The sequence below is a fragment of the Hibiscus syriacus genome, unplaced genomic scaffold (genome assembly GCF_006381635.1).
Source record: "Hibiscus syriacus cultivar Baekdansim isolate YM2019G1 unplaced genomic scaffold, ASM638163v2 tig00112443_pilon, whole genome shotgun sequence".
Lineage (NCBI taxonomy): Eukaryota > Viridiplantae > Streptophyta > Magnoliopsida > Malvales > Malvaceae > Hibiscus > Hibiscus syriacus.
The window spans coordinates 1,404,807-1,427,008 of NW_024063332.1; the positions used below are offsets into that span (position 1 = coordinate 1,404,807).

The following is a 22,202-nucleotide window of genomic DNA, read 5'->3' on the forward strand; positions in this document are numbered from 1 at the left end:
CCTAAATTCTAGACTCCAAACTTATAACCTTAAATAGGATTAAATTATGATTTGTGAAGAAAAAAATTCACTGTTAGTATATAAAAATAATTTAAGATTAATTTTATTAATTATTTCATTTTGTGATATTTTAGTCACTAAATCTGCTAAATTTAATTTTATTATTAGTCAATATAATATACGTAAATTGTAAATTTAATTACTATCCTGATATGATTAATATTAACAAGGAATAAGCATTGAAATTGTTTTGAAGCCCCTCCCTCTCCTTTGATTAAAAAAAAACTTGCTTTCTAAGTAATTTTTTGTCCAAATTGTCATTTTAATATTACTTGAAATGAACCAAAAATATAGAATTCCAATATTCAAGCTAACAACAATGTATCGATCTGTAAAATGAAATGATAAATTTGTTAACGCATGTTTATGTATCTCCCAAAAAGATCTTATACTGAAGCACAAGGAAATACTGTGGCATAACAATAATGTTAAGGGGCTCTCAATCAGACAGCATAAATCTATTTATGAAATATCTACAACCTTTAGAACTCTAAAACCTATACCGTGTTTCCGCAGATTTGAGGCAGTCGGAGCTCCAAAATGATTAGCTATGGTACCAATTTACACCACCTAAACCTTGAGAACCCTAATGAATTCATCGTCATCGAAGCAAATTCGATCGTATCATTGGAAATAACACGAGCTGAAAATTTGATTTTCCTTCGGCAGAAGCCAAACCTTCTATTGTTTTCGGCTTGTTGTGGTTGAAATGAATTCTCTCACGAATTATAACAAACTAGTTTGACTTGATGTTTATCGGAAGAAGCAAATCTCCATTAGTTACCCAATCTACGAAGCTCTCAGAATATTCACCGATGATACCACCATGAGTCCCTTCGGATGCAGTTCGATCCACTCCCTAAACAAATAAAGCAACTTAAACATTAGCATCTCTAAACCTTAGTTAACATCAACATATTCGCCTGCGTGGGCGTGGACGTAGGCATGGACATAATCGAAAGGGGAACAGAAACAGAGTACTAACCTTTATGCTAGAACCAGATTCACTTGGAGATAAAGCCGTGTCAAGTCTCAGTTCATCACAAATAATTTCAGTAATTTCAGACGATAAACCAGTGATAGACCTGCAGAAACACGCCAAGACGGGTTAGCTAAGAATGAAAAAAAGCAGAAATAATTGGTAGTGGCAAAGTGATTAACCGATTTCAGAGAGATATTTGAAGCACGGTTACGGAAGGCGACTTCTAACTACCTGCCATACACATCACTGACAAATGAATTTCCCGATGAAGAAAGCCAGTCCATATCAAAATTGGTGCAATTACATTTATCCACGCTTTCGTAACATATGCTATTACTTTCAAGAACCTGGTCCTGCGTTTCTCCAAAAAGTTGCTTGCAAGACAATCTTGTAAACCTAGAAAAAAATTTGGTATGTGAAACAGCTAATGACTTAAAACATCTGAGGTGATTTGTTCACCAAAAAGTTTTGGCATGTGATACTACCAAAGAACAAAACGTTTACGGTGTTGTTTAAGACAAAGATTTGCTATAAACCTCTAAAGAAAACAACTACACTCACAACAGAAATTTGAAACAATCCTGGGAAAGAAGTTCATGCACACCTGGAATAACAAAGGTCACGAGTTGGCATTTCTCGAGTGGATTCCGAAAGATCATGGGTAGCTTTGCTTCTATTTTCAGACAGAGGCTGATGATGTCTGACAGTTGATGCACCCATGGGACAAAGGATATTGCCGTCAGACAGTGATCTTTTAAAAGATGTCCTGTAGATATTGGAAGGGACCTTGTCAGTGGTTTATTGCAAGAAAGGTTAGATTTACCATTTTAACATAGGAAAAAATATTGCTCGACACCTGCATATCGTATCTAGAAACAGAATTATTTGGCAACATGTCTCAAAAACTATCATTGGAACTAGAAATTGGTATAAAATCTATTAGCGAATTTGGACTCTCGATATTCCTAGCATCTGCATTAAGAAGATTAGAACCACGACTTCCAACGCTATGTTGGTCTGAATCCAACTCCCAGAGTGCTGGTTTTCCATGTTGTGGCTGAAAGTGACCCAAGAACCTGCATAGGATGATGCCAAAATCTACTAGTATTATTGTAGACACTAAATTTTCGCCGTCAAGCTCTCCTCTTCCGAAGACCCTCCACGCATGCAGCAGTGGTCCACAACGGCAACGTGCCCACCACCACCGAGATTTCCGGCGCACAACCAAGCCATAAAAACAGAAAAAAAGGAGTTAGTTTTTGAGTCCAACGGGGGGACTAAAACTAGCCGAAAATGAAGGGATTTGAAGCCAATAAATTCATGAGGGGTTTTTTCGAAAGGAGGAAGAAGCAAATACCAAAAACAGAGAAATAAAAGGAAAATATTCGGGTTCGAGAGAAAATAGAGAGAAGAGGGAAAAAATCTCACCGGAAAAAGGTTTGAATCCGGTCGGAAGGTAAAGAGTCGCCGGAGACAAAGAAAGCCGAAACTTCCCTTGTAGGTCTACGTGAATAGACTCATTTTTAGGCGAAGCTAACCTCAGATCTATAACCAGGGGGAGAAAGCGCTTCGAGTGGTCTATTTTTCTCACAACGCCGGCGCTGGCCACCGGTCAGCGGCGGCCGACGCGGTTGATGCGCTGGCGGATTCTGTAAACAAAGCTCGCCTGTTGAAAGCTCTTGAGAGCTTTCTCCTTTCTTTTTCTCTTTTGGTGAAGAAGAATGAGAGAATGGTTTGGTTTTAGCCATTTTCGGGGTATATAACCCATACGCTGAACGACGTCGTGTAGCAGGGAGGAGTCTACGTGTTTTTACAAAAAGGGTAAATATCATTTTAAGTCCCTGGACATTGTATGGTTTCGGTTTTAGTTATTAATGGATTTTCATTTCCTCTTTATTTGGACTTTATGTTTATTCTTTGTTACATTATAGTCCTAATCTCTATGTTGATATTTATGATATTCCATTTCGAACACTTTTTTATTTGTGTTTCATTTTAGTCACCATTCGGTATTTGATTAATTGCTTTGTGGTTCTGTATGTTTTACTTTTATTTTATTTTAGTCTTATTCATGCATATTTTGTTATTTTTATTAATATTTGACTTTGACCATTTTGTTTATAATATTTTCGATTTAATCCTTTGTATATACATTTTTTTACAATTAATTTCTTTTTTTCTTTTAATTATTTTATTTAATCTAATATATTTATATATTTTTTTATTATTTTTTCTATTTTTATTATATATATATATGTATTTATTTCTTTTGTTTATTTAATTTAACGTTAATATTTATTTATATATATATATATATATATATATATATTAGTTTATTTCTTTTGATTATTATTTTTAAACATTTTTTATTTATATATATAACCTTTTCATTTATTTATTTTTTTATTTTTTCACTTTTTCTTTATTCAACTTTTCAACTTTTTCATTTTAACCTTTTTGACTTTTTTTTATTTTTTGAATATAAAATTATTATTTTTTCCTAAACGTTTTTTTTCTTTTAAATTTAACTTTTTTTTATTTTATTTCTTTTTTTTAAAATTTAACATTTTTCTTCTTCTGTTTCGTCTTCCTTTAACATTTTATTCTTTTATTTTTTTCCTCCTCTGATTTTTTATATTATTTTATTTAATTAATTTTTGTTCGATATTCCTTTTATTTTATCATCTAATATATTTTTTATCTTTTTTTTAGTAGTAATTTCAATCGATCAAGAGTAAGCAATTCGAATCGATTTTTAAATTTTAATTTTCACAATTAAAAACAACCGGCAAATTAATTGGTACCGAAAGGACGGTTCAAGGGTGCTAATCCTTCCTTGACCGTAACCGACTCCCGAACCCGACACATTTCTGGTAAAACGCAGATCAGGTAAGATGTGTCTGATCTACCTAAATATCGTTTTAAAATGATCGGTGGCGACTCTAACCCAATTATTCAAGTCGAAGCCCAATTCGGGTCTAACTGAAAGACGGACGCGACAGCTATTATCCACCACCATCCTCTTGTAACTCTATCGTAACTTGTTTTAACTTACAAATTAATGGCACTTTGCTTTTCTGCATCCATGTATGCATTGCTATAATAACGTTGCAAAGATTTAAAGAACTCATGCGACTGAGTTGCTGCTTGCCATTGACCTCTCCTTTGGCAAATATCTGTTTGTGTAAAAATAATGCCTCGTACTAATTATTATTCAGCTAAACTACAATATATAGTACATTGTACAAGCAATAATACAAGAGCTAAAAATAGTTGCTTCTAACTAACTCTCTAACAGCCTAACAACAAACTTATAACAAACTAACTAATCATTTGTTATCTTAACACTCCCCCTCAAGTTGGTGGGTGAAAAACATTTGTAACCCCCAACTTGGCTATCAAATATTCATGTTGTTGAGCTCCGAGTGCCTTTGTCAAAATGTCTGCAGGTTGCTCCTTTGAGGTTACGTTTTCAGTAGTGATAAACCCTTTTGAATCTTGTCTCTAACAAAATGCCAATCGATCTCAATGTGCTTCGTCCTTTCATGGAAGACTGGATTCGAAGCAATCTGTAATGCTGCTTTGCTGTCACAAAACAGCTTGATAGGCTGGTTTTGTTTCACTCCTAGCTCATTTAGCAACCCACTTAGCCAAACTAACTCTGTTGTGGTCATAGCCATACTTCTATACTCAGCTTCTGCTGAAGAACGAGCCACTGTGTTATGCTTTTTTGACTTCCATGAGACCAAAGAATTGCCAAGTTTTATACAGTACCCTGTTACAATTTCCTTGACATCAGACAAGTTGCCCAATCTGAATCATAGTAAGCAATCAAGCCACACGTACTAGAGGAGTCTAGCAAAATTCCTTGCCCTGGATTCTTCTTAACATACCGCACAATTCTCAGGGTTGTTTCTATATGCACCTTTCCAGGTTGATGCATAAACTGACTTAGATGTTGTATTGAATATGCTATGTCAGGCCTAGTGTGAGTCAAGTAAATAAGTCTGCCTATTAGCCTTTGAAATTGTGTCTTGTCAACCATATCCAGTCCAAGAAAGTACCTCAGTTCACCCAAATCTTTCATCTTAAACTTGGAATTCAATATACACTTGAGCTCTTCTATCATAGTAGCATCACTGCCAGTAATCAGTAAATCATCTATATACACAAGCACAATCACCAACTTGCTTGCTACTCGCCTTGTAAGCATCGAGTAATCATGCCTACTTTGTTGAAACCCTGTTGATGTAAGTGCTTCAGACAGCTTCTTATTCCATTGTCTAGAAGCCTGCTTGAGCCCATACAAAGACTTTTGCAGCCTACAAACCATATGCTCCCCCTGGCTGGAAAAGCCTTCAGGCAACTGCATATAGACTTCTTCAATCAAATCTCCTTGCAAGAATGCATTGTGAACATCCATTTGCGACAATGGCCAATCAAAGATTGAAGCAAGAGCCAAAACCAATCTCACAGTGGTAAGTTTAGCAACAGGAGAAAAAGTATCCACATAGTCAACACCCTCTTTTTGATTGTACCCTTTGGCCACCAACCGAGCCTTAAACCGTTCCACCTCACCCGAAGCACGATACTTGATTTTATACACCCATTTGCAGCCAATGGGAATTTTACCAGAAGGTAAAGGTACCACAGTCCAAGTATTATTTAACTCCAATGCTTGAATCTCCTCCCTCATGGCCTTCTGCCATTGCGGATGTTGACAAGCTTCTTGATAAGTGGTGGGTTCAGGAAAATAAGAAATAGAAGCCAAAAAATGTTGAGTATGTGAGGGTAAATGAGAGTAAGAAATGTACTTGGAAATGGGGTAATTAGTAGAGGATGAAGTGGATTGGCAAAAACATACATAATCATTTAACCATGTTGGAGGCTTGGAGACACGAGAAGAACACCTAAACACAAAATAATCATGTGCTAAAGGAGGAATATCAGCTTCAGAAGGACTTGATGAAGAGTCAAATGGACTACCAGATGCACCTATTGAGACATCAGATGGAGAAATGGAGGGAATAGTGAAGAACCAAGAGGTAGTGAAGAACTGGAAGAATTAATAGGTGACATAGTAGGAATTTCATGCGAAGAACTTAAAGAATTATCAACATGAGAAGAATCAATAGGTAGTGAAGAATCAAGAATCATAAAATCAGAGTTAGGAATATGAGAATGTGAAGGGGAAAAGGAGAGGATTCTGAAACAGGAAAATGAAAGGGAAAAATTACTTCATGAAACACGACATCCCTACTCACAAGAAACTGTTGTGATTGAAGACTAAACAAAATGTACCCATTTTAAGTTGAAGAATATCCCATGAAAACACAAGGGATAGCCTTAGGAGAGAATTTGTCTCTATAGTTAAGCTTGGTAGCATAACATAAACACCCAAATACCCTTAGATGAGAAAGGTCAAGAGATTTATGGTAAAGAGCCTCGAAAAGAGTTCTGAATTTAAAACAGAAGAAGGTATGTGATTTATTATATACAAGCTGTTGTAATACACTCACCCCAAAATTTGATAGGAACTTTTGAGTGAAACCGAAGTGCCCTTGCAACTTCAAGAATATGTTTGTGTTTGCGTTCAGCAACCCCGTTTTGTTGGGAAGCCTGAACACATGAGCTTTGATGAAGAATACCTAAGGAGCTAAAAAGATTAGAACACTGAGAATTAAAAAATTAGTGTCATTATCACTGCGAATGATTTGAACAATGGCTGAAAATTGGGTTTTGACAAAAGTGATAATTTTTTAAGAGAAATAACATGTCATTCTTCAATCTCAACGAGTGCACCCAAGTCATACGGGTAAAATCATCAACTATGGTTAAAAAATACCTATGACCACTATGTGTTGCAATTCGATAGGGACCCCACAAGTCTATATGAATTAGGTTAAAAGGAACTTGTGAATAGGTAAGACTAACAGGAAATGGAAGCCTAGTTTGTTTTGTTAAAGGACATATAGATAAGAATGCAATAGTTTGGAATCCAAGTTAACAGAATGCAACAAGGGTAATTTATTCATGGTCGAAATAGCAGCATGTCCTAAACGAGAATGTCAAATGCTTGTTTTATTGCTAGAAGTAGTAGTCATACATTCATATACATGACCACAATCAAACAATTTTGAATCACAAGACATATTAGAGAAAAAAACAGGAGACTGCACATTTGAAGAATTATGTGTAGACGAAAAATCAGTAGGTAAAGCAGATGACTGAAAAAAATAAAGCCCTCTATACTCCTTACCAATCCCCTTCATCCTTCCACTTGAGAGGTCCTGCAGAATGCAAAAGTCAGGAAAAAACTGACAAAACAGTGAAGGTCATGGGTAAGCTTCGAAATGGAAAGCAAATTGTGAGTAAAATTTGGCACATATGATACATTAGACAGGTTTGTATTTGAATTTAGAAAGCAAGAACCAATATATGTGATCAGTATTGTTTTACCATTTGGTAGTAGAATGGACCGTGAGGAACATAAGACAGGAGACAACAAGCATTGAAAATCAGATAGTATATGATCTGTGGCACCTGTATCTAAAATCCAAGTCAATGATTTATTAGAGGCATGAAGATTACCATTAACAATACCTGCCAGATTAACAGTGGAATCAATAGATGGAGCAGAGGACAACAAGGGAAGGATCTGGTTGTACTGCTCCTGGGTGAAGGAAAGTGCCAGAGGAGCCGAAGAATTCAACTTGCCAAGGGCATTAGTAAGGTCAACACAACAACAGGTTCAGGTACAGCGGCAGATTCAGAGACAGCTACTGCAGCTTGAGCATTCCTTCGTTTGGAGAACTTAAAGTCTGGTGGAAATCCTATGAGACGGTAGCAACTATCCCTCTCGTGTCCCTTGACCTTGCAATAGTCACAAATACCTTGAAACTGGCGACGATCAAGAATCCCAGAACCTTTGGAATAAAACACCGAGGAATCAGGACTTGGCATAACAGATAGTTGGATTCGTTGAGACTCCTCTTGAGCAACCATGGAATACGCCTGGTTAACCGAAGGAAGAGGCTGCATCAGCAGGATTTGGCTTCGAATCGACGAATATGTCTCATTCAAGCCCATGAGAAACAGAAAAAGCTGTTGTTGAGTAACATGCCTGGAGTACTGCTGCGAATTCACACACTCACAGGATGCAATCGGCACAAGAGCAACATACTCATCCCATAACATCTTCAATTTAGTGAAGTAAGTTGAAACGCTCAACTCACCTTGAGAAATTGTAGCTATTTCTCGATGGAGGAAAAAAATTCTGAAGCCATTCACCTTATCAAAGTGCTCCATCAGATCGTCCCAAACTGAAGCCGCATTTGAAGCGAAGACGATGCTTGCCGAGAGCTCTTTACTCACGGCGTTGAGAATCCAGGATAGCAAGATTGCATTACACCTCTCCCATTGAGGATGCAAGTCAGGACCGTAACTGTCTTTCTGGAAAGAACCATCAACGAAGCCGAGTTTGTTCTTCGCCAAAAGTACTATTCGCATCGACCTGCTCCAAACATTATAGTTCTCCAATCCGACTAATTGATGAGAGATGAGCAGAGTACCTGGAGTATCTGATGGATGTAAGAAAAATGGATGATTGAAATCAACCACGGCCGAATCGTTTATTGGAGGCATTGCAGTGAAGATAGTCGAGCGAAATCCCTAGGAAAGAAATTTGGGGAGAACGAAGAAGAGAAGAGCTGATGTGAGGATGATACCGAGCCACACTACTTAGTTTTAGAAGTAGGCCAAGCAGAGGGATCCAACAAGAAAGGGCCTGGAAATTTTAATGAAACCTGGGAATGATACCATGTAAAAATAATGCCTCATACTAATTATTATTCAGCTAAACTGATATATAGTACAATGTACAAGCAATAATACAAGAGCTAAAAATAACTGCTTCTAACTAACTCTCTAACAGCCTAACAACAAACTTATAACAAACTAACTAATCATTTGCTATCTTAACAGTTTGACATGGCCAATGCGGATTAATGAAATGTACCCGGGCATAATACTTTAAGATTTCACTGAAAGCCACCCATGTTACTACAAGGTTTCAGGTTTGCTATGCCATCTAAAGAACCTAAAAATAATTTGAGGGCCATGGATAGAGCATTTATTAAATTTGATAAAAGTTTTTTATGTATTAATTCATCAATTTCTTTGGGGATGATTACAAAAACTCCCTAAATCTCCCAGAAGGATTACCTTGTTGTGTGCTGCAGAGCCACCATATTGTAGAGCAAGTGTGTCACCCATTTTTTCATAAACTACCATTAAATCCTCCGCCAAAGCACTATTTTGATCAATAGTTTGGGATTCTGTGAACCCCATAGCATGGAGCTGGCGTTCAAGAGCCATCAAACCATAAGAATATTGGGCAACATTAGTGCGATCTAGGCAGTCGATGCAGTTGGTTCTAAGGACTCCATTCTGGAACATGAGGCGCTTTACATTTTCAATAGAATTCTGTTTACATCACTTCTGTTGGAATGGATCTGAACAAGGTGCTCATCATTTTTCCTGAAAAACAATTGAAACCAAAGTAGTATAAATTATTAAACACGAGTGACTAGAAAAAGCATTAGCAAAACAAAAATAAAAGAAGGCTCTATTTTCAAGGAAAAAGCAAATGCAATAGAGAACACATAGCACTATAAGAAACATAAGCAAAATGATTCATTCCGGCGATAATTGAGAAAATTCAAGAAAGGGCAGTGCAAACATATATTCTTTTATCAAATAACTAGTAGTAATTAGCAAAAGAGATTAAGAATTTTACATGTTTACATTTGAACAATAAACTGGACTTATTAACAAAGACAAACAACCCAGCATCATAAAAATATGATCAAATCATATATATTACTTAAAACAAGCAAGATAAATTCAACAACCCCTCAGGTATGCGATTTGGTGTTACTTGACAGTAAAAGATGCCTGTTAAATTTAATGCATAATCAGCCACTTTGTCTAGAAGTTCCAACACATTTGTAGATCTGCAAAAAAATGAAAAGCTCTATTCAATTAACCATCTTTTAAAAGATCAGTAAGAATACGCTATCAAGTCAAGTAGGGACAAAGAAGTACTTTATGGAGTGTCTATTTAGGTTCCAGTGAAGAAACCGTAGACGCTTCTCCTTGGATAAAATTTTATTGATAAATCTGATGGAATTTGCAAACTCCATACGAAGAATAGTTTCCCGAGGTTTCTTCTCACATCTCTGTTAATCACCAGAATAGAAAGCAGAATAAATCAGGAAACATCAAAGATAGAAGAAATCACAAAGTTTATGGAAACTGACAGTCAGCCAAGGCCTACCTTTATCAAATTCAATATGATTATTGGATTTCCATATCTCCTTGCAAGATTTTCAAAATGTAGTTTTGTGGCCTCATAATTTGGATCCTTTTTTGATACTGGAAACAGGAGGTGAAATTAAGAAAATATACCGTAATTACCACGTAAAAGTACAGATTTATGGCTCTCATTTTGTTATTAAGAAATAATAATACATATAATGTCAGGTTTCAAATTCAAGCGTGAAGTTTCCTGGGACCAGAAAAGGGGGATAGAGCCTCTATTCTGGACAACAGAACTTATTTGTGTGGGGCATCCTTCGGGAACATCTTCAAACACAATTTGTTCTGTCTCGACATCATTTGCTACTCTACCTTTCTCATTCACACCACGTTTTAGATATCTATGCAATAGAGCAGACATAAGAAAGTGAGCCATGTATGAATAAAGATCAGCAACAAAAGTTGGTGAAAGAAAAGTTTGCCTATCAATAGCTAATTTTCCTAATAAATTGTGGACCAAAATAAATAGTAAAGGGGGTTCTAATTAGTGCAGCAGACATTACAATCAATAGCTTGTAAAGCATCTAAACCTTGTTCCAGCATAATGTCGAGAACACCTTGCAATGAGCGTTAACTTGATGTCCCTGCCAGAGACAGATAGTTTGACCTGGATAGCACAGTGGGAAATACAAATGTCAAATCAAAATTTTAAAGCCATGCCTCAAAAGGAAACATCAATATTTGCAAACATGTTCGGCATAAGATGAAAGTATGAACCTGCATTATTTAATAGCTTTAGTTACTTCATTTTAACATTTCAACAACAACTTTGTAAAGGGGTTAGTTTTGCATGATTCTTAAGATTATCGACAAAATAATTCCTTTCAATAAAATAGAATTGAAGAAATTACAAAGCTGACAGGCATCCTAATATTGACGATGATAAATCTAAATTCCTGTAAGCAACAAGTTTTTAGCATGAACCAAATACAGAAACTGAATGAAAATAAAATTAACTACAACTTAACAATCTTCTTGCAGATCCTTCCATTTTCACCAACCATGCAAAATCAATGAATATGAAAGAGTGTATCATACCTGCTTGAAAAAGCCATATACCAGTGCGACAGTCCACAGAGTATTCTTGAGATTATTCCGGATTCCTCGAGCAAGAACTCATTCCATACAAACATTGTTTCATAATGTACTAATACTGTCTCATTCTTACATAAATTTATTTGGAGGCTATGCATTACGTTGTATGAGTAGCTGAAAAAGAAGTCCTTTGTAAGATCCACTGTGCAAAGGAGCTTCTTGTATCTATTCAACAAGGACAAAGAAGAAAGGAATTCCACGTTAATAAATGTTAGTTACTAGATGAACTAAAAACAATAAAAAGAATGTTAACTATAAGTTATAACCACGAAACTAAAGAGAAAGATAGTAATCTCCCCCCAGAAACCCTGATGATACCTTCTCTCATTCAACAGTAATATTAACATCACACAGCAAGATGTTAACCCCTGTACATAGCAAGAAATGAACTGGTAATAGCCTCCACAAATAGTACTAATTAAGAAGATGCTACAATAAACTGGTCAAAGCTGACTTTATTGGCTCAACTGGATATAAAGGGAGGCAATATATTTAACCAAGAAAGTGGTTAATTCCAACCGCATCAGCCAACATCAATGATACAACATGAAGGGTACAACAAAAGCAGTACAGAGATTACCTCCACACCATGGAACTACTCTTCTACTTTAAAGAGAGAACTCCAGAACTCAAATTTTTGCCCCAAAAAACATAATTAATTGGGAAGAAGATAAAACAAACACAACTCGACACAATTCTATTTAAATACAAATGGAAAATGAATACTTTAAGTGCTAATTTCATATGTTTTCTTATAAGTACTAAGGACAGATTACATTTACAAGCAGAATTGACAAAAGACCTTTTTTCATTCTTAGAATAACCCATATTTGACTGGACAGAAGAACTGTTATAATCTCGCTCTTGGTAATGGAATAGATACTATGGTCACAAATTGCACCAATCTTCCTTCTTTTCGTGATCAGCAGCATGTAATAAGGTCCCAAAAATTTCACAAACCCTAAATTAATGAGAGAGATTCATTAGATCATGCAAAAATGAATGACAGTGAAAGGGTGGAGAATCTGAGTAATATTACATACCAATGATTCCATAGCAAGCTGTAACAAATTTAAGTCCACCTGTGGACCTGTTTCCGTCATGTATCCGTCTTAACAAATCAGAACATTCAATTTCTGAATATAGTGAGTCTTCAATAATATTAAGTTCAGAAGGTTCTAATCGATCAACCTTTAATACCCTCCAAACGATTCCGTTCTTGTCTTTTCCAATCATATATAAATGCTGTCACAAAAGAAATATACAAATGGTGCATTAGTATTGTGTAATGGAGATGGAAGTGGTGTAATTATAATGCAAATAATTTTGGGAAAGAATAAAACAAAAGGAGCAACAATATTTTATCAGCATCATGTAGAAAAACAGAAAAAATATATTTATAGATGTAGAACTTGCTCTGAGCACAGTGACTATTTCAATACCTAACAAGGAAGGTTTGTGTAGCTCCAAAGCACATTAACAATCACTTACCATGACCTCAAGAGCAATGAATAGCATTATGAGATAAAAGAACACTCTAACACTTCATAGGAGATCATTTCAGCTAAAGAGAATTGTACACAAAAGAAAATCCAAACAGGAGTAAACTGATAGCTACAAACCTATTATTACATGAACACTTTATCCTGCTAAGCTGAATATAGAACACTAGAATGTTCCGAGTATTGTATTGTAGATGTATAAAACTTCTAATATTTAAATAGGTGAACCACTGCTTATAATAACAAGCAAAAATAAATTGACGATGGAAGTTAAACTGCATAATCAGACTTCTTATTGAGAATTACCGGTTTAATAAGCATTCATAAGCTAAAAAATCCAAGTCAACACACACAAATACGATATCAGAAATTAGTATATCAAGATTTAGGAAATCACAGAGCAGCTATCAGCTAAATCTAAAAATCATCATAATTTCATAAATACTCAAATTATATACACGTATATATAAAGAATTGGTTAATAAATCGCCAAAAGGATTAAACAGCCGGAGAAAAGCAAAAAAAGCCAAAAAGATCAGAAGAGCTTTAACCTGTTCAAGTCAAAAAGCTTAAACGAAGTCCAAACTGCCGTATGCACAAGCTTACGAAAACATGAAACAAAACGAATACATATACGAGTGGGAGAGAGAAAAAAATACCGAGCGAGTCTCGTAGAGTCTGAATTTCTGCAAATAACAAGGATTCGGATTGATTCCACCATCACTGCGATTCTCGGCTGCCATTAGCTTTTTCGGATTCCGAGTTCCCCGAGCCTCAAAGCTCGGGTTCATTCAAGATACAGATCACTGAAGAACCACGAAAAAGAAGAATAAAACAAAACAAAAAAAATCTCTCTCGATTTACAAAATTCAATCTATATTATGTACTGATAAAAACACAAAAAAAACGTCACGAATCCACAATACAGAGTTCAGCCTGAAGAAAAACAGGAAAAACAACAAAATGGAAAAAATGGTATTAATCTGCGAGAAAACGGCGCGACTTGCTGGAAAGGAGGGAGAAATTGAGAAGAAGATGCAGAGAAGAGGAACGTGCAGCTAATGGAGAGATGGAAACCACGAAAAACAAACTAAAAAAAATATTTGCGAAACTATAAATAATATTTTTTTCAAAAATAAATTACGAGATATTGACGTGTTTTAAATTTTAATTATTTTCTGTTTTTTCCACGATAACTTGGGTTTTGGTTATGAGTTTGTTTTTCAACTGATTATTGGCTTGACGAGTTATTTATGACTCGGACATATATGGTCGTTCTGACTCGGTTGAACCGGTAGCTGGGCCGAATCGGGTGTGTCCCTGCTTATATTTTATTTATTTCATCGACTACGTTAGTTGTCCAAATTTTAATAATCGTTTAAGGTACGGAAGTAATTCGTTTATAAAAAATACAAAGAAGAAAAATAGCGTACACCATGATAACTTTTTGGAACTTTCAGGGACAATGTGAAACAAAATTTTCTTTAGGGATCAATTTTAGAAGACTGAACAACTTCGTGGGTATAATGAGCATTTAACCCTTAATAATATAATTACACTTGTTAATGTAGCTTTATCTTAATGGTAAGATGAATACATAAATAATTTTGAAATTCTAAGTTTGAGCCCTGTACTGTGTAAGTAAACCACACGTGAATTCTATTCACATTTCATTATTAATTAGGATGATAATTATTTAAATTAGGTAAAATGACATTAGAAGTCTTGCGCTTTAAAAAAAATCAATATGATCATCTTATTATTTTTCTTTCAATGTGACTCTCTAATTCTTAACATAAACATAATTTGGCCATTCAATCAAAGTTTTTCGTCGTTTGATCATTACGGTACTGACGTGGTAGTTCACAATGTTGATGTGGCGATTCACGATATTGACGTGGTAGTTCATCTGTCATGTTTGAATTACCAATTTAGCACATATGTCAAGTTATCAACCGTCGTGAACTGTCATGTCAGCATCGTAACAGTCATCGATGAAAAACGTTTATCAAATGCACACATTAAACTTATTTTATGAGTTAGAATGTCACATTGAGAGAAAAATAATGTAAAAATTACATTGGTTTCTTTCTAAATACAAGAATCTCTAATACATTTTTATCTTTAAATTATATCAATTATAATTGATAAATATAATGTTAAAAATTTAAAAGAAAATTATTGTTTTGATGGAAAAAAACAACATAATATATAAGAAGCACCCACCCAACCACTTAGCATGAGCGAATGGCTCGTGACTCTGCATGAATTGTGAAAACTAAATTCCCCCCTAATATGGGGTTAGTTGTTCCCTCAACAGGAGCGGACCCAGAGGGTTGCCAGGGTAGCACTGACAATCCCTTAAATTGTGAGGAACATTGATCAAATGTTATTATTTTAGTATTTTTATATATATATTTTGTGATTTTTAGGTAGAATCTCTATATTTCAGTTAAATTCTTATAGAAAAAAAATTTATACAACAAAATTATCTACTTAGTGTTAATTTTTTCTAATTTTTTTAATTAATACAAGTGTCACCTTTAATATTATGTAACCCCTGAATTTTTATCCTGATCTGCCTGTCCCCAATCACCTCTTTCGCAACCACTCCTTTGTCCCCTTTTCTGCAGAAAAGCCAAACGTTATTTTCACTTCTTTTTTTATATTTTTTTCATATATTTTAAGTAATTATATAAAACAATGTTGACCGTGACAATCGGACGACTGAGATGGATGACCCATTCAACGTGGCAAAGATCTCCGCCGTAGCTGGAGACAGATGGTAGGACGACGTGGCAAAACGTGGGCTTTGCAAACCGCAGACACATGGAATGTGCTTGGTTTTTAATTTAGTGACGCCACGTGTCTGGAACGTGATTGTTTAGTAGTCAAAATTTGCATTATAACAGAGGTAACAGATGGAGCATGTGCTTAGTCGGGATGTTCTTGTTGGAAGCGTGGATAGACTCTTAGTAATTTATAACACTCAAATTTTTTATTGATACGAAATAAAATATGTTACAACGACACTCTCAATATTACAATACTAATTGCGACTAATTTACAAACTTACCAATAGCTTTTCTAAGCTTTTTCAAATCTCTCGAATATTTTTCTTTTCACTCATATACTCTCTTTTCCTCACTTGTATTTCGTACTTAACTTGGAAGTAAAACCTCATGTTAATAGGAAACTTAAATCGACATATTTGCTTCATCAATTGTCGTGTTTCAAAATATCTTTGCTTCTAAGATCTTCTAGCCGCGTGATTTGCTTGTTGTGCTTCCACACTTTGATTAGGTTACAATTTCCAAGTGTTTTGTTCTCACAAAAAATTTCCAAGTGTTTTGTTGCTCATAAAAAATTGCCACGTTTCAAATAATTCCAAACTTACGTTTATCGACATATACTAGTGGTTAGTGCATTGCCACATTTCTTTGTTTCTACATTTTTCTATAATAATTGAGTTTGACTTCAACACTCCCCCTCAAACTCGACTTTCCATTCCAAGCTTTTCTTTGAGTCGGTTGAATATATCTGCTTTCAATGGTTTTGTGAAAAAATCTACTAGTTAATCTTCAGTTCTGCAGTAAATTAGCTCCACATTTTTGTTCTTCACCTGCTCTCGTATAAAGTGATACTTTGTATCAATATGTTTGCTTCGACTATGGGAGACTGGATTCTTAGCAAGGGAAATTGTAGACTTGTTGTCGACATAGATTGTAGTTGGTTCTTCTTGTGCCACATTTAGCTCGTTCAAAATATTCTTTAACCACATTGCATGACAAGTGCACGCTGCTGCGGCTATGTATTATGCTTCACATGTTGAAAGAGCTACAGTTTGTTGCTTCTTTGATAACCATGAAAATGCTGCAAGCCGATATGAAATAGATATCCAGTTGTGCTTTTCCGATCATCTAAGTCTCCCCCATAATCACTATCAGAATAACCAACCAGTTTCGAATTTTCTGATCGCGTGTAGAACAAACCATGATATGTTGTACCTTTGACATATCTGAGGATTCTTTTTGCTGTTATCCAATGATCTTGTTTCGGATGCTCCATAAATCTGCTTACCAATCCCACAACGTATGTTATGTATGGTCGTGTGATAGTCAAATACCTTAGACTTCCAACGATGTTTTTAAACAATGTCGGATTCACTTGCTCTCTTGTTGAATTCACACTTAATTTGATGCCTGGTTCTGCTGGAGTGGCTACCGGCTTGCAATATTCCATTCTGAATTTTCTTAAAATTTCTTCTGCATACTTCTCTTGTGATATAAATATTCCTTCTTGTATTTGCTTTACTTCAACTCCAAGAAAGTATGGCATTTCTCTAATATCTGTCATTTCAAATTCTTTAGTCATAGCTTTCTTAAAATCATTGAACATACCTGGATTATTTCCTGTGAAAATCATGTTGTCCACATATAAGCACACGATCATGATATCACCGTCTTCATTTTTCTTTGTGTATAAGGCATGCTCGTACAGACTTTTCATGAACCCATTTCTCTGGAAATATTCATCAATTCTCATGTTCCATGCTCTCGGGGCTTGCTTCAGACCATATAGAGCTTTCTTCAATCGATAAACTTTGTCTTCATGTCCCTTTTTAATGTATCCAGGTGGTTGCTCAATATAAACTTTTTCTTCTAGGTAGCCATTTAAAAATGCCGACTTCACATCCATCTGATAAATTTTCCATCCTTTTTGTGTTGCGACTGCTGTGAGAAGTCTGATGGTCTCGATCCTTGCTACTGGAGCAAATACTTCATCATAATCTATTCCTTGTCTTTTCTTATAGCCTTTGACAACTAGCCTCGCTTTGTGTTTCTCGACCTTTCCTTCTTTATTGATCTTTGTCTTGCAAACCCATTTTACTCCAATTGGGTTATGACCTTCTGGTTGTCTTGTTAGCTCCCATGTATTATTTCTTTCTATTGATGCAATTTCTTCATCCATTGCATTCCTCCATTTGTCATCTTCAACCGCTTATTCGTATGTTATTGGATCACTGTTCACAAGTAAGCAGAAAAGTGAAACATTATTTAGTTCATAATCGTTGTACCTTTCTGGCATTCTTCTCTCTCTTGTGGATCTTCGAACTTCTATGGGAGGTGATTCAGGATCTTCTATTATGTTACTGGCATCGCAGCTGCTGCTTGTGGAAGATGGTATATCAGCTTGTTCATCTTGATTGATAAGATCGTCATCTTTAAAAAATAGTCCTTCAACTTTCTTTTCCTCTTTACTCCATCTCCAATAGTTTTCTTCATCGAAATCGACATCTCTTGAAATTATTATCTTCTTTGTAAGAGGATTATATAATCTGTAAGCTTTGCTTCTTTCATCATAGCCAATGAAAATACATTTTTCTCCTCTGTCATCAAGCTTCTTTCTGGTCTGTTTAGGAACGTGGGCATATGCGATGCATCCAAAAATCTTGAGGTGTCCAACTCCAGGTTTCTAACCACTCCATGCTTCGTTTGGCATCATATACTTCACACTTTTTGTTGGACATCTGTTCAATAGGTAAACTGTAACACCCCTAACCCATATCCGACCCGAATATGAGTCTGAGGTGTCACATTGACTTTTCAAACTTTGACACTTAAAGAAAAATAGGGAAATTTTAAACTTTCATTAAAATAAATATGTTAATTTACATAAGAGAGACCACGAAATACAAAATCGATCAGAGCATTCATAATTAACAACTTATTACATGCCAACACTCTATGCATAACCCAAAAACCTACTTTGTCAATTACTTCTGATCTGATCTTTTAGTAGTGATGTTGTTCTTGTCACTACTAGTATTGTTCTTCTTGTTTCTTGGTACCTACATGTAAATCACTTACACGCTAAGTCATAGACTTAATGAGGCAATAAATGAACATGTAACAATAGATTCATGAATATGCATTCTTACCATTTGATCATGACATTTCAATATGCATGTATATATTTCACTATAACATATACAATCATGTCATGCACATATGAAACTTACCTCTTGTATCACTTTCACTTTAATTTATCTTTCAATTGCCCATATACATTATTGAGAACAAAGGTACGTGAGTACATTGAGGTTATGCACTAACGTTGTCACCACATCTCGATAAATTCCCACTAGGGGTAGTGAATACTTATCCCTAAGGACCATTACATCCCTAAGGACCACTGGATATGTCCCGAAAGACCACTATAAACCCTCGACTCTTGGCATGCCAACTATACCTATAACTCTCATATCATATAACATGGGATTAAACATGAATACATTTCTCATTTCATATCTCTTTCATCACTTTTGATATAAACACATATAATCATTTTCATTATTCCACATATCTGGATTGTTTCTCTTGTAATGACGTTCATTCATATAATATCATATTAAAGCATAATAAATTATTCATGATATCACTATAACAATAATATATGTATGCATGTACATTAGTATAAAATCATGAATTCAACTATAAGAGATAGACTTATCACAAGTCTTGTCTCTATACACTTTAACTATAAAATACACTCACCTTAGCCTTGTTTTGATTCGATTCTAGTCCTTTGATTGTTCCGGAACAAGATTATGTTTTATATCTACATAGTAATACATTGATATATATCATAATACTAATTGATATATTCTAAACTATTACTCCTTAGGCTAAAAAAAAGTTATTTTCATCTTTTAATGAAGGTATGCATCGATGCACTACATGTGCATCGGCACACAAATCCCATTCGATGTTTGAATATTAAGGGGTGAATCGATGCACTACTTGTGCATCGATACACTGATGGCATTCGATGTTTTTATTTTAAAGGAGTGCATCGATATACTTCATGTGCATCGATGCACCTTCAACAATTTCTGGAATTTTATCCTTGGTGCATCGGTACACAATGGATGTGTATCGATGCACTCTACCCAGAATTCACTTCTTGAACCCGAAAACTTATCCATTTTAGCTTAATTACTTCATCTTTCATTCCCTTTTATATTTTAACTCCAATACACATACTTAAACCAATCTATACTCACTTATTTCATCTTAAACTTCAAAATCCTATCCTCCTCATGAAATTCAAGAATTATACCAACTTTGCAACATGATTTAATTCCACTTCTAAAACTTAATATGTCTTAACTAGATTGATGACAAGTCAAATTTAACTTCCAATTCTAGATATGAACTATATTCCAAGATTTCATTCAAGAACTTTTAATCTTTAATCTCTTCTAACTTTATCATCCTTTGATTTTAAGATAACTTAAGCTTTCCTTAAGCTTAATTATCATCTAATAATCAAAACCCAATCTTAAATTTAACAAGAAACTCAATAATCAGAAAACTCACCTTTGTTTTGCTTTACTCGTACAAGGAAGAAATAAGAAGAAAAAAAACTCTGGAAGCCTTTGTGTTCTCCCCTCTTCAACCCACGTGGATTAATATATAACCCTTCATTTCTTATTTCCTTGTAAATGACCTCTTTTCCCTTTCATTCATTATTCCTTTCAATTCAATTCTATACAATAATTTATAAATAAATCTTTATATTATTCAATCATTCTATTTTAATCATCAAATTATAAGACTTTACAATTTAGTCACTAACCCGATATTGAGGATGTTATAAATCTCCCCCTTAAGAAAATTTGTCCTCTAATTTTTATTACGCAAAGAGGTGGGGGTACTTAATCCTCACGTCTCTTCACACTCTCATGTTGCTTCCTTTACTTTGTGATTCCACCATAAGACTTTAACCAATGGAATCATCTTTTTCCTTAGTTGTTTAACCTCATGAGCTAAGATTTTAACCGGTTCCTCTTCATAAGTCAGATCTGGTTGAATATCTATCTCTTCTGGAGTCACAATATGGGAATGATCAGATCGATACTTCTGAAGCATTGAAACATGAAAGACATTGTGAATTTTCTCCATTTTAATGGCAAAGCTAATTGATATGCTACTGGTCCTACTCTCTTAATAATCTCGTAGGGTCCATTGAACCGAGGACTCAATTTTCTTTACGTCTAAACCTCAGAACCTTCTTTCAAAGAGAAACTTTAAGAAACACTTTGTCTCCTACTTGATATTCTATTTCCTTTCTCTTTAAATATGAATACGATTTTTGTCTATCAGTTGTTGTTTTGATGTTACTCTGAATCACTTGAACCTTTTCTTCCATTTCCTGAATCAACTATGGACCAATAACTTCTCTATCATTAAGCTCAAACCAATTCAAGGGCGTATGCCATCTTCTCCCGTATAAAACTTCATATGGAGTCAGTTTGATGCTTGACTGATAACTATTGTTATATGCAAATTCAGCAAGTGACAAATACCTTTCCCACGATCCTTTGAATTCAATTACACAAGCTCTAAGCATATCCTCCAGAATTTGGATAGTTCGCTCGGATTGTCCATCGGTCTAAGGATAAAATGTTGTACTAAAGTTTAATCGAGTTACCAACGCTCCATGTAATGATTTCTAAAAGTGCGATTGAATCTAGGATCCTGATCAGAAATTATAGAAATAGGTATACCATGCAAGCGTATAATTTTTCTAACATATATCTCGGCATACATATCCATGGAGAAATCAGTTCGTACCGGGATAAAAGGGGTTGATTTAGTCAATCTATCTACAATCACCCAGATTGAATCCCTTTTGTTCTGAGTTAAAGGCAACTCAGTCACAAAATCCATTGTTACATTCTCCCATTTCCACTGAGGAATTGATACTCATTATAACAATCCCGATGGAACCTGATACTCAGCTTTGACTTGTTGACAAGTCAAACACTTTGATACAAATACCGTAATGTCTTTCTTCATTCCAGACCACCAATATCGACTCTTGAGGTCCATATACATTTTGTTTCCTCCTGGGTGCATCATTAATGGACTACAATGAGCTTCCGTTAATAAATCATTCTTTAATTCATCATCATTTGGAATCACCAATCTCCCTTGATAATACAAGTTCCCATCCAACTTGATTCATAATTATTTAGCTCTTCATTCTTAAATTGTTGCAATTTATTCAAACACATTTCATCTTTTCTTTGCAATTTCTTAATTCGATCCAGCCATGATGGCTTGAAAGTCAATTCCGCACAAATTGCACCGTCTTCGTCAAATGATATTTTGGCATCC

General features: G+C 35.0%; 1 protein-coding gene and 1 pseudogene across 2 annotated transcripts; both read right to left on the minus strand.

Annotated features, from left to right (window-relative positions):
• Window positions 1-402: 402 nt before the first annotated feature.
• On the minus strand, window positions 403-14,098 carry LOC120179707 (annotated as a pseudogene).
• LOC120179705 lies at window positions 7,173-8,775 on the minus strand. 2 transcript variants are annotated; one of them, XM_039185232.1, is made up of 2 exons: window positions 7,646-8,775; window positions 7,173-7,332 (listed from the first exon to the last, which is right to left on the minus strand). In XM_039185232.1, exon 1 carries the CDS (start codon window positions 8,684-8,686, stop codon window positions 7,751-7,753), a length of 936 nt encoding a protein of 311 aa, XP_039041163.1. In that variant the 5' UTR covers window positions 8,687-8,775; the 3' UTR covers window positions 7,173-7,332; window positions 7,646-7,750. The 2 variants fall into 2 exon arrangements, with proteins under 2 accessions (XP_039041163.1, XP_039041162.1); XM_039185231.1 differs by having other exon boundaries at window positions 7,634-8,775.
• Window positions 14,099-22,202: the final 8,104 nt, after the last annotated feature.

Bases quoted from the DNA above. Each gene is read 5' to 3' on its own strand.
- LOC120179705 (XM_039185232.1), bottom strand. From the start codon at position 8,686: ATGCCTCCAATAAACGATTCGGCCGTGGTTGATTTCAATCATCCATTT.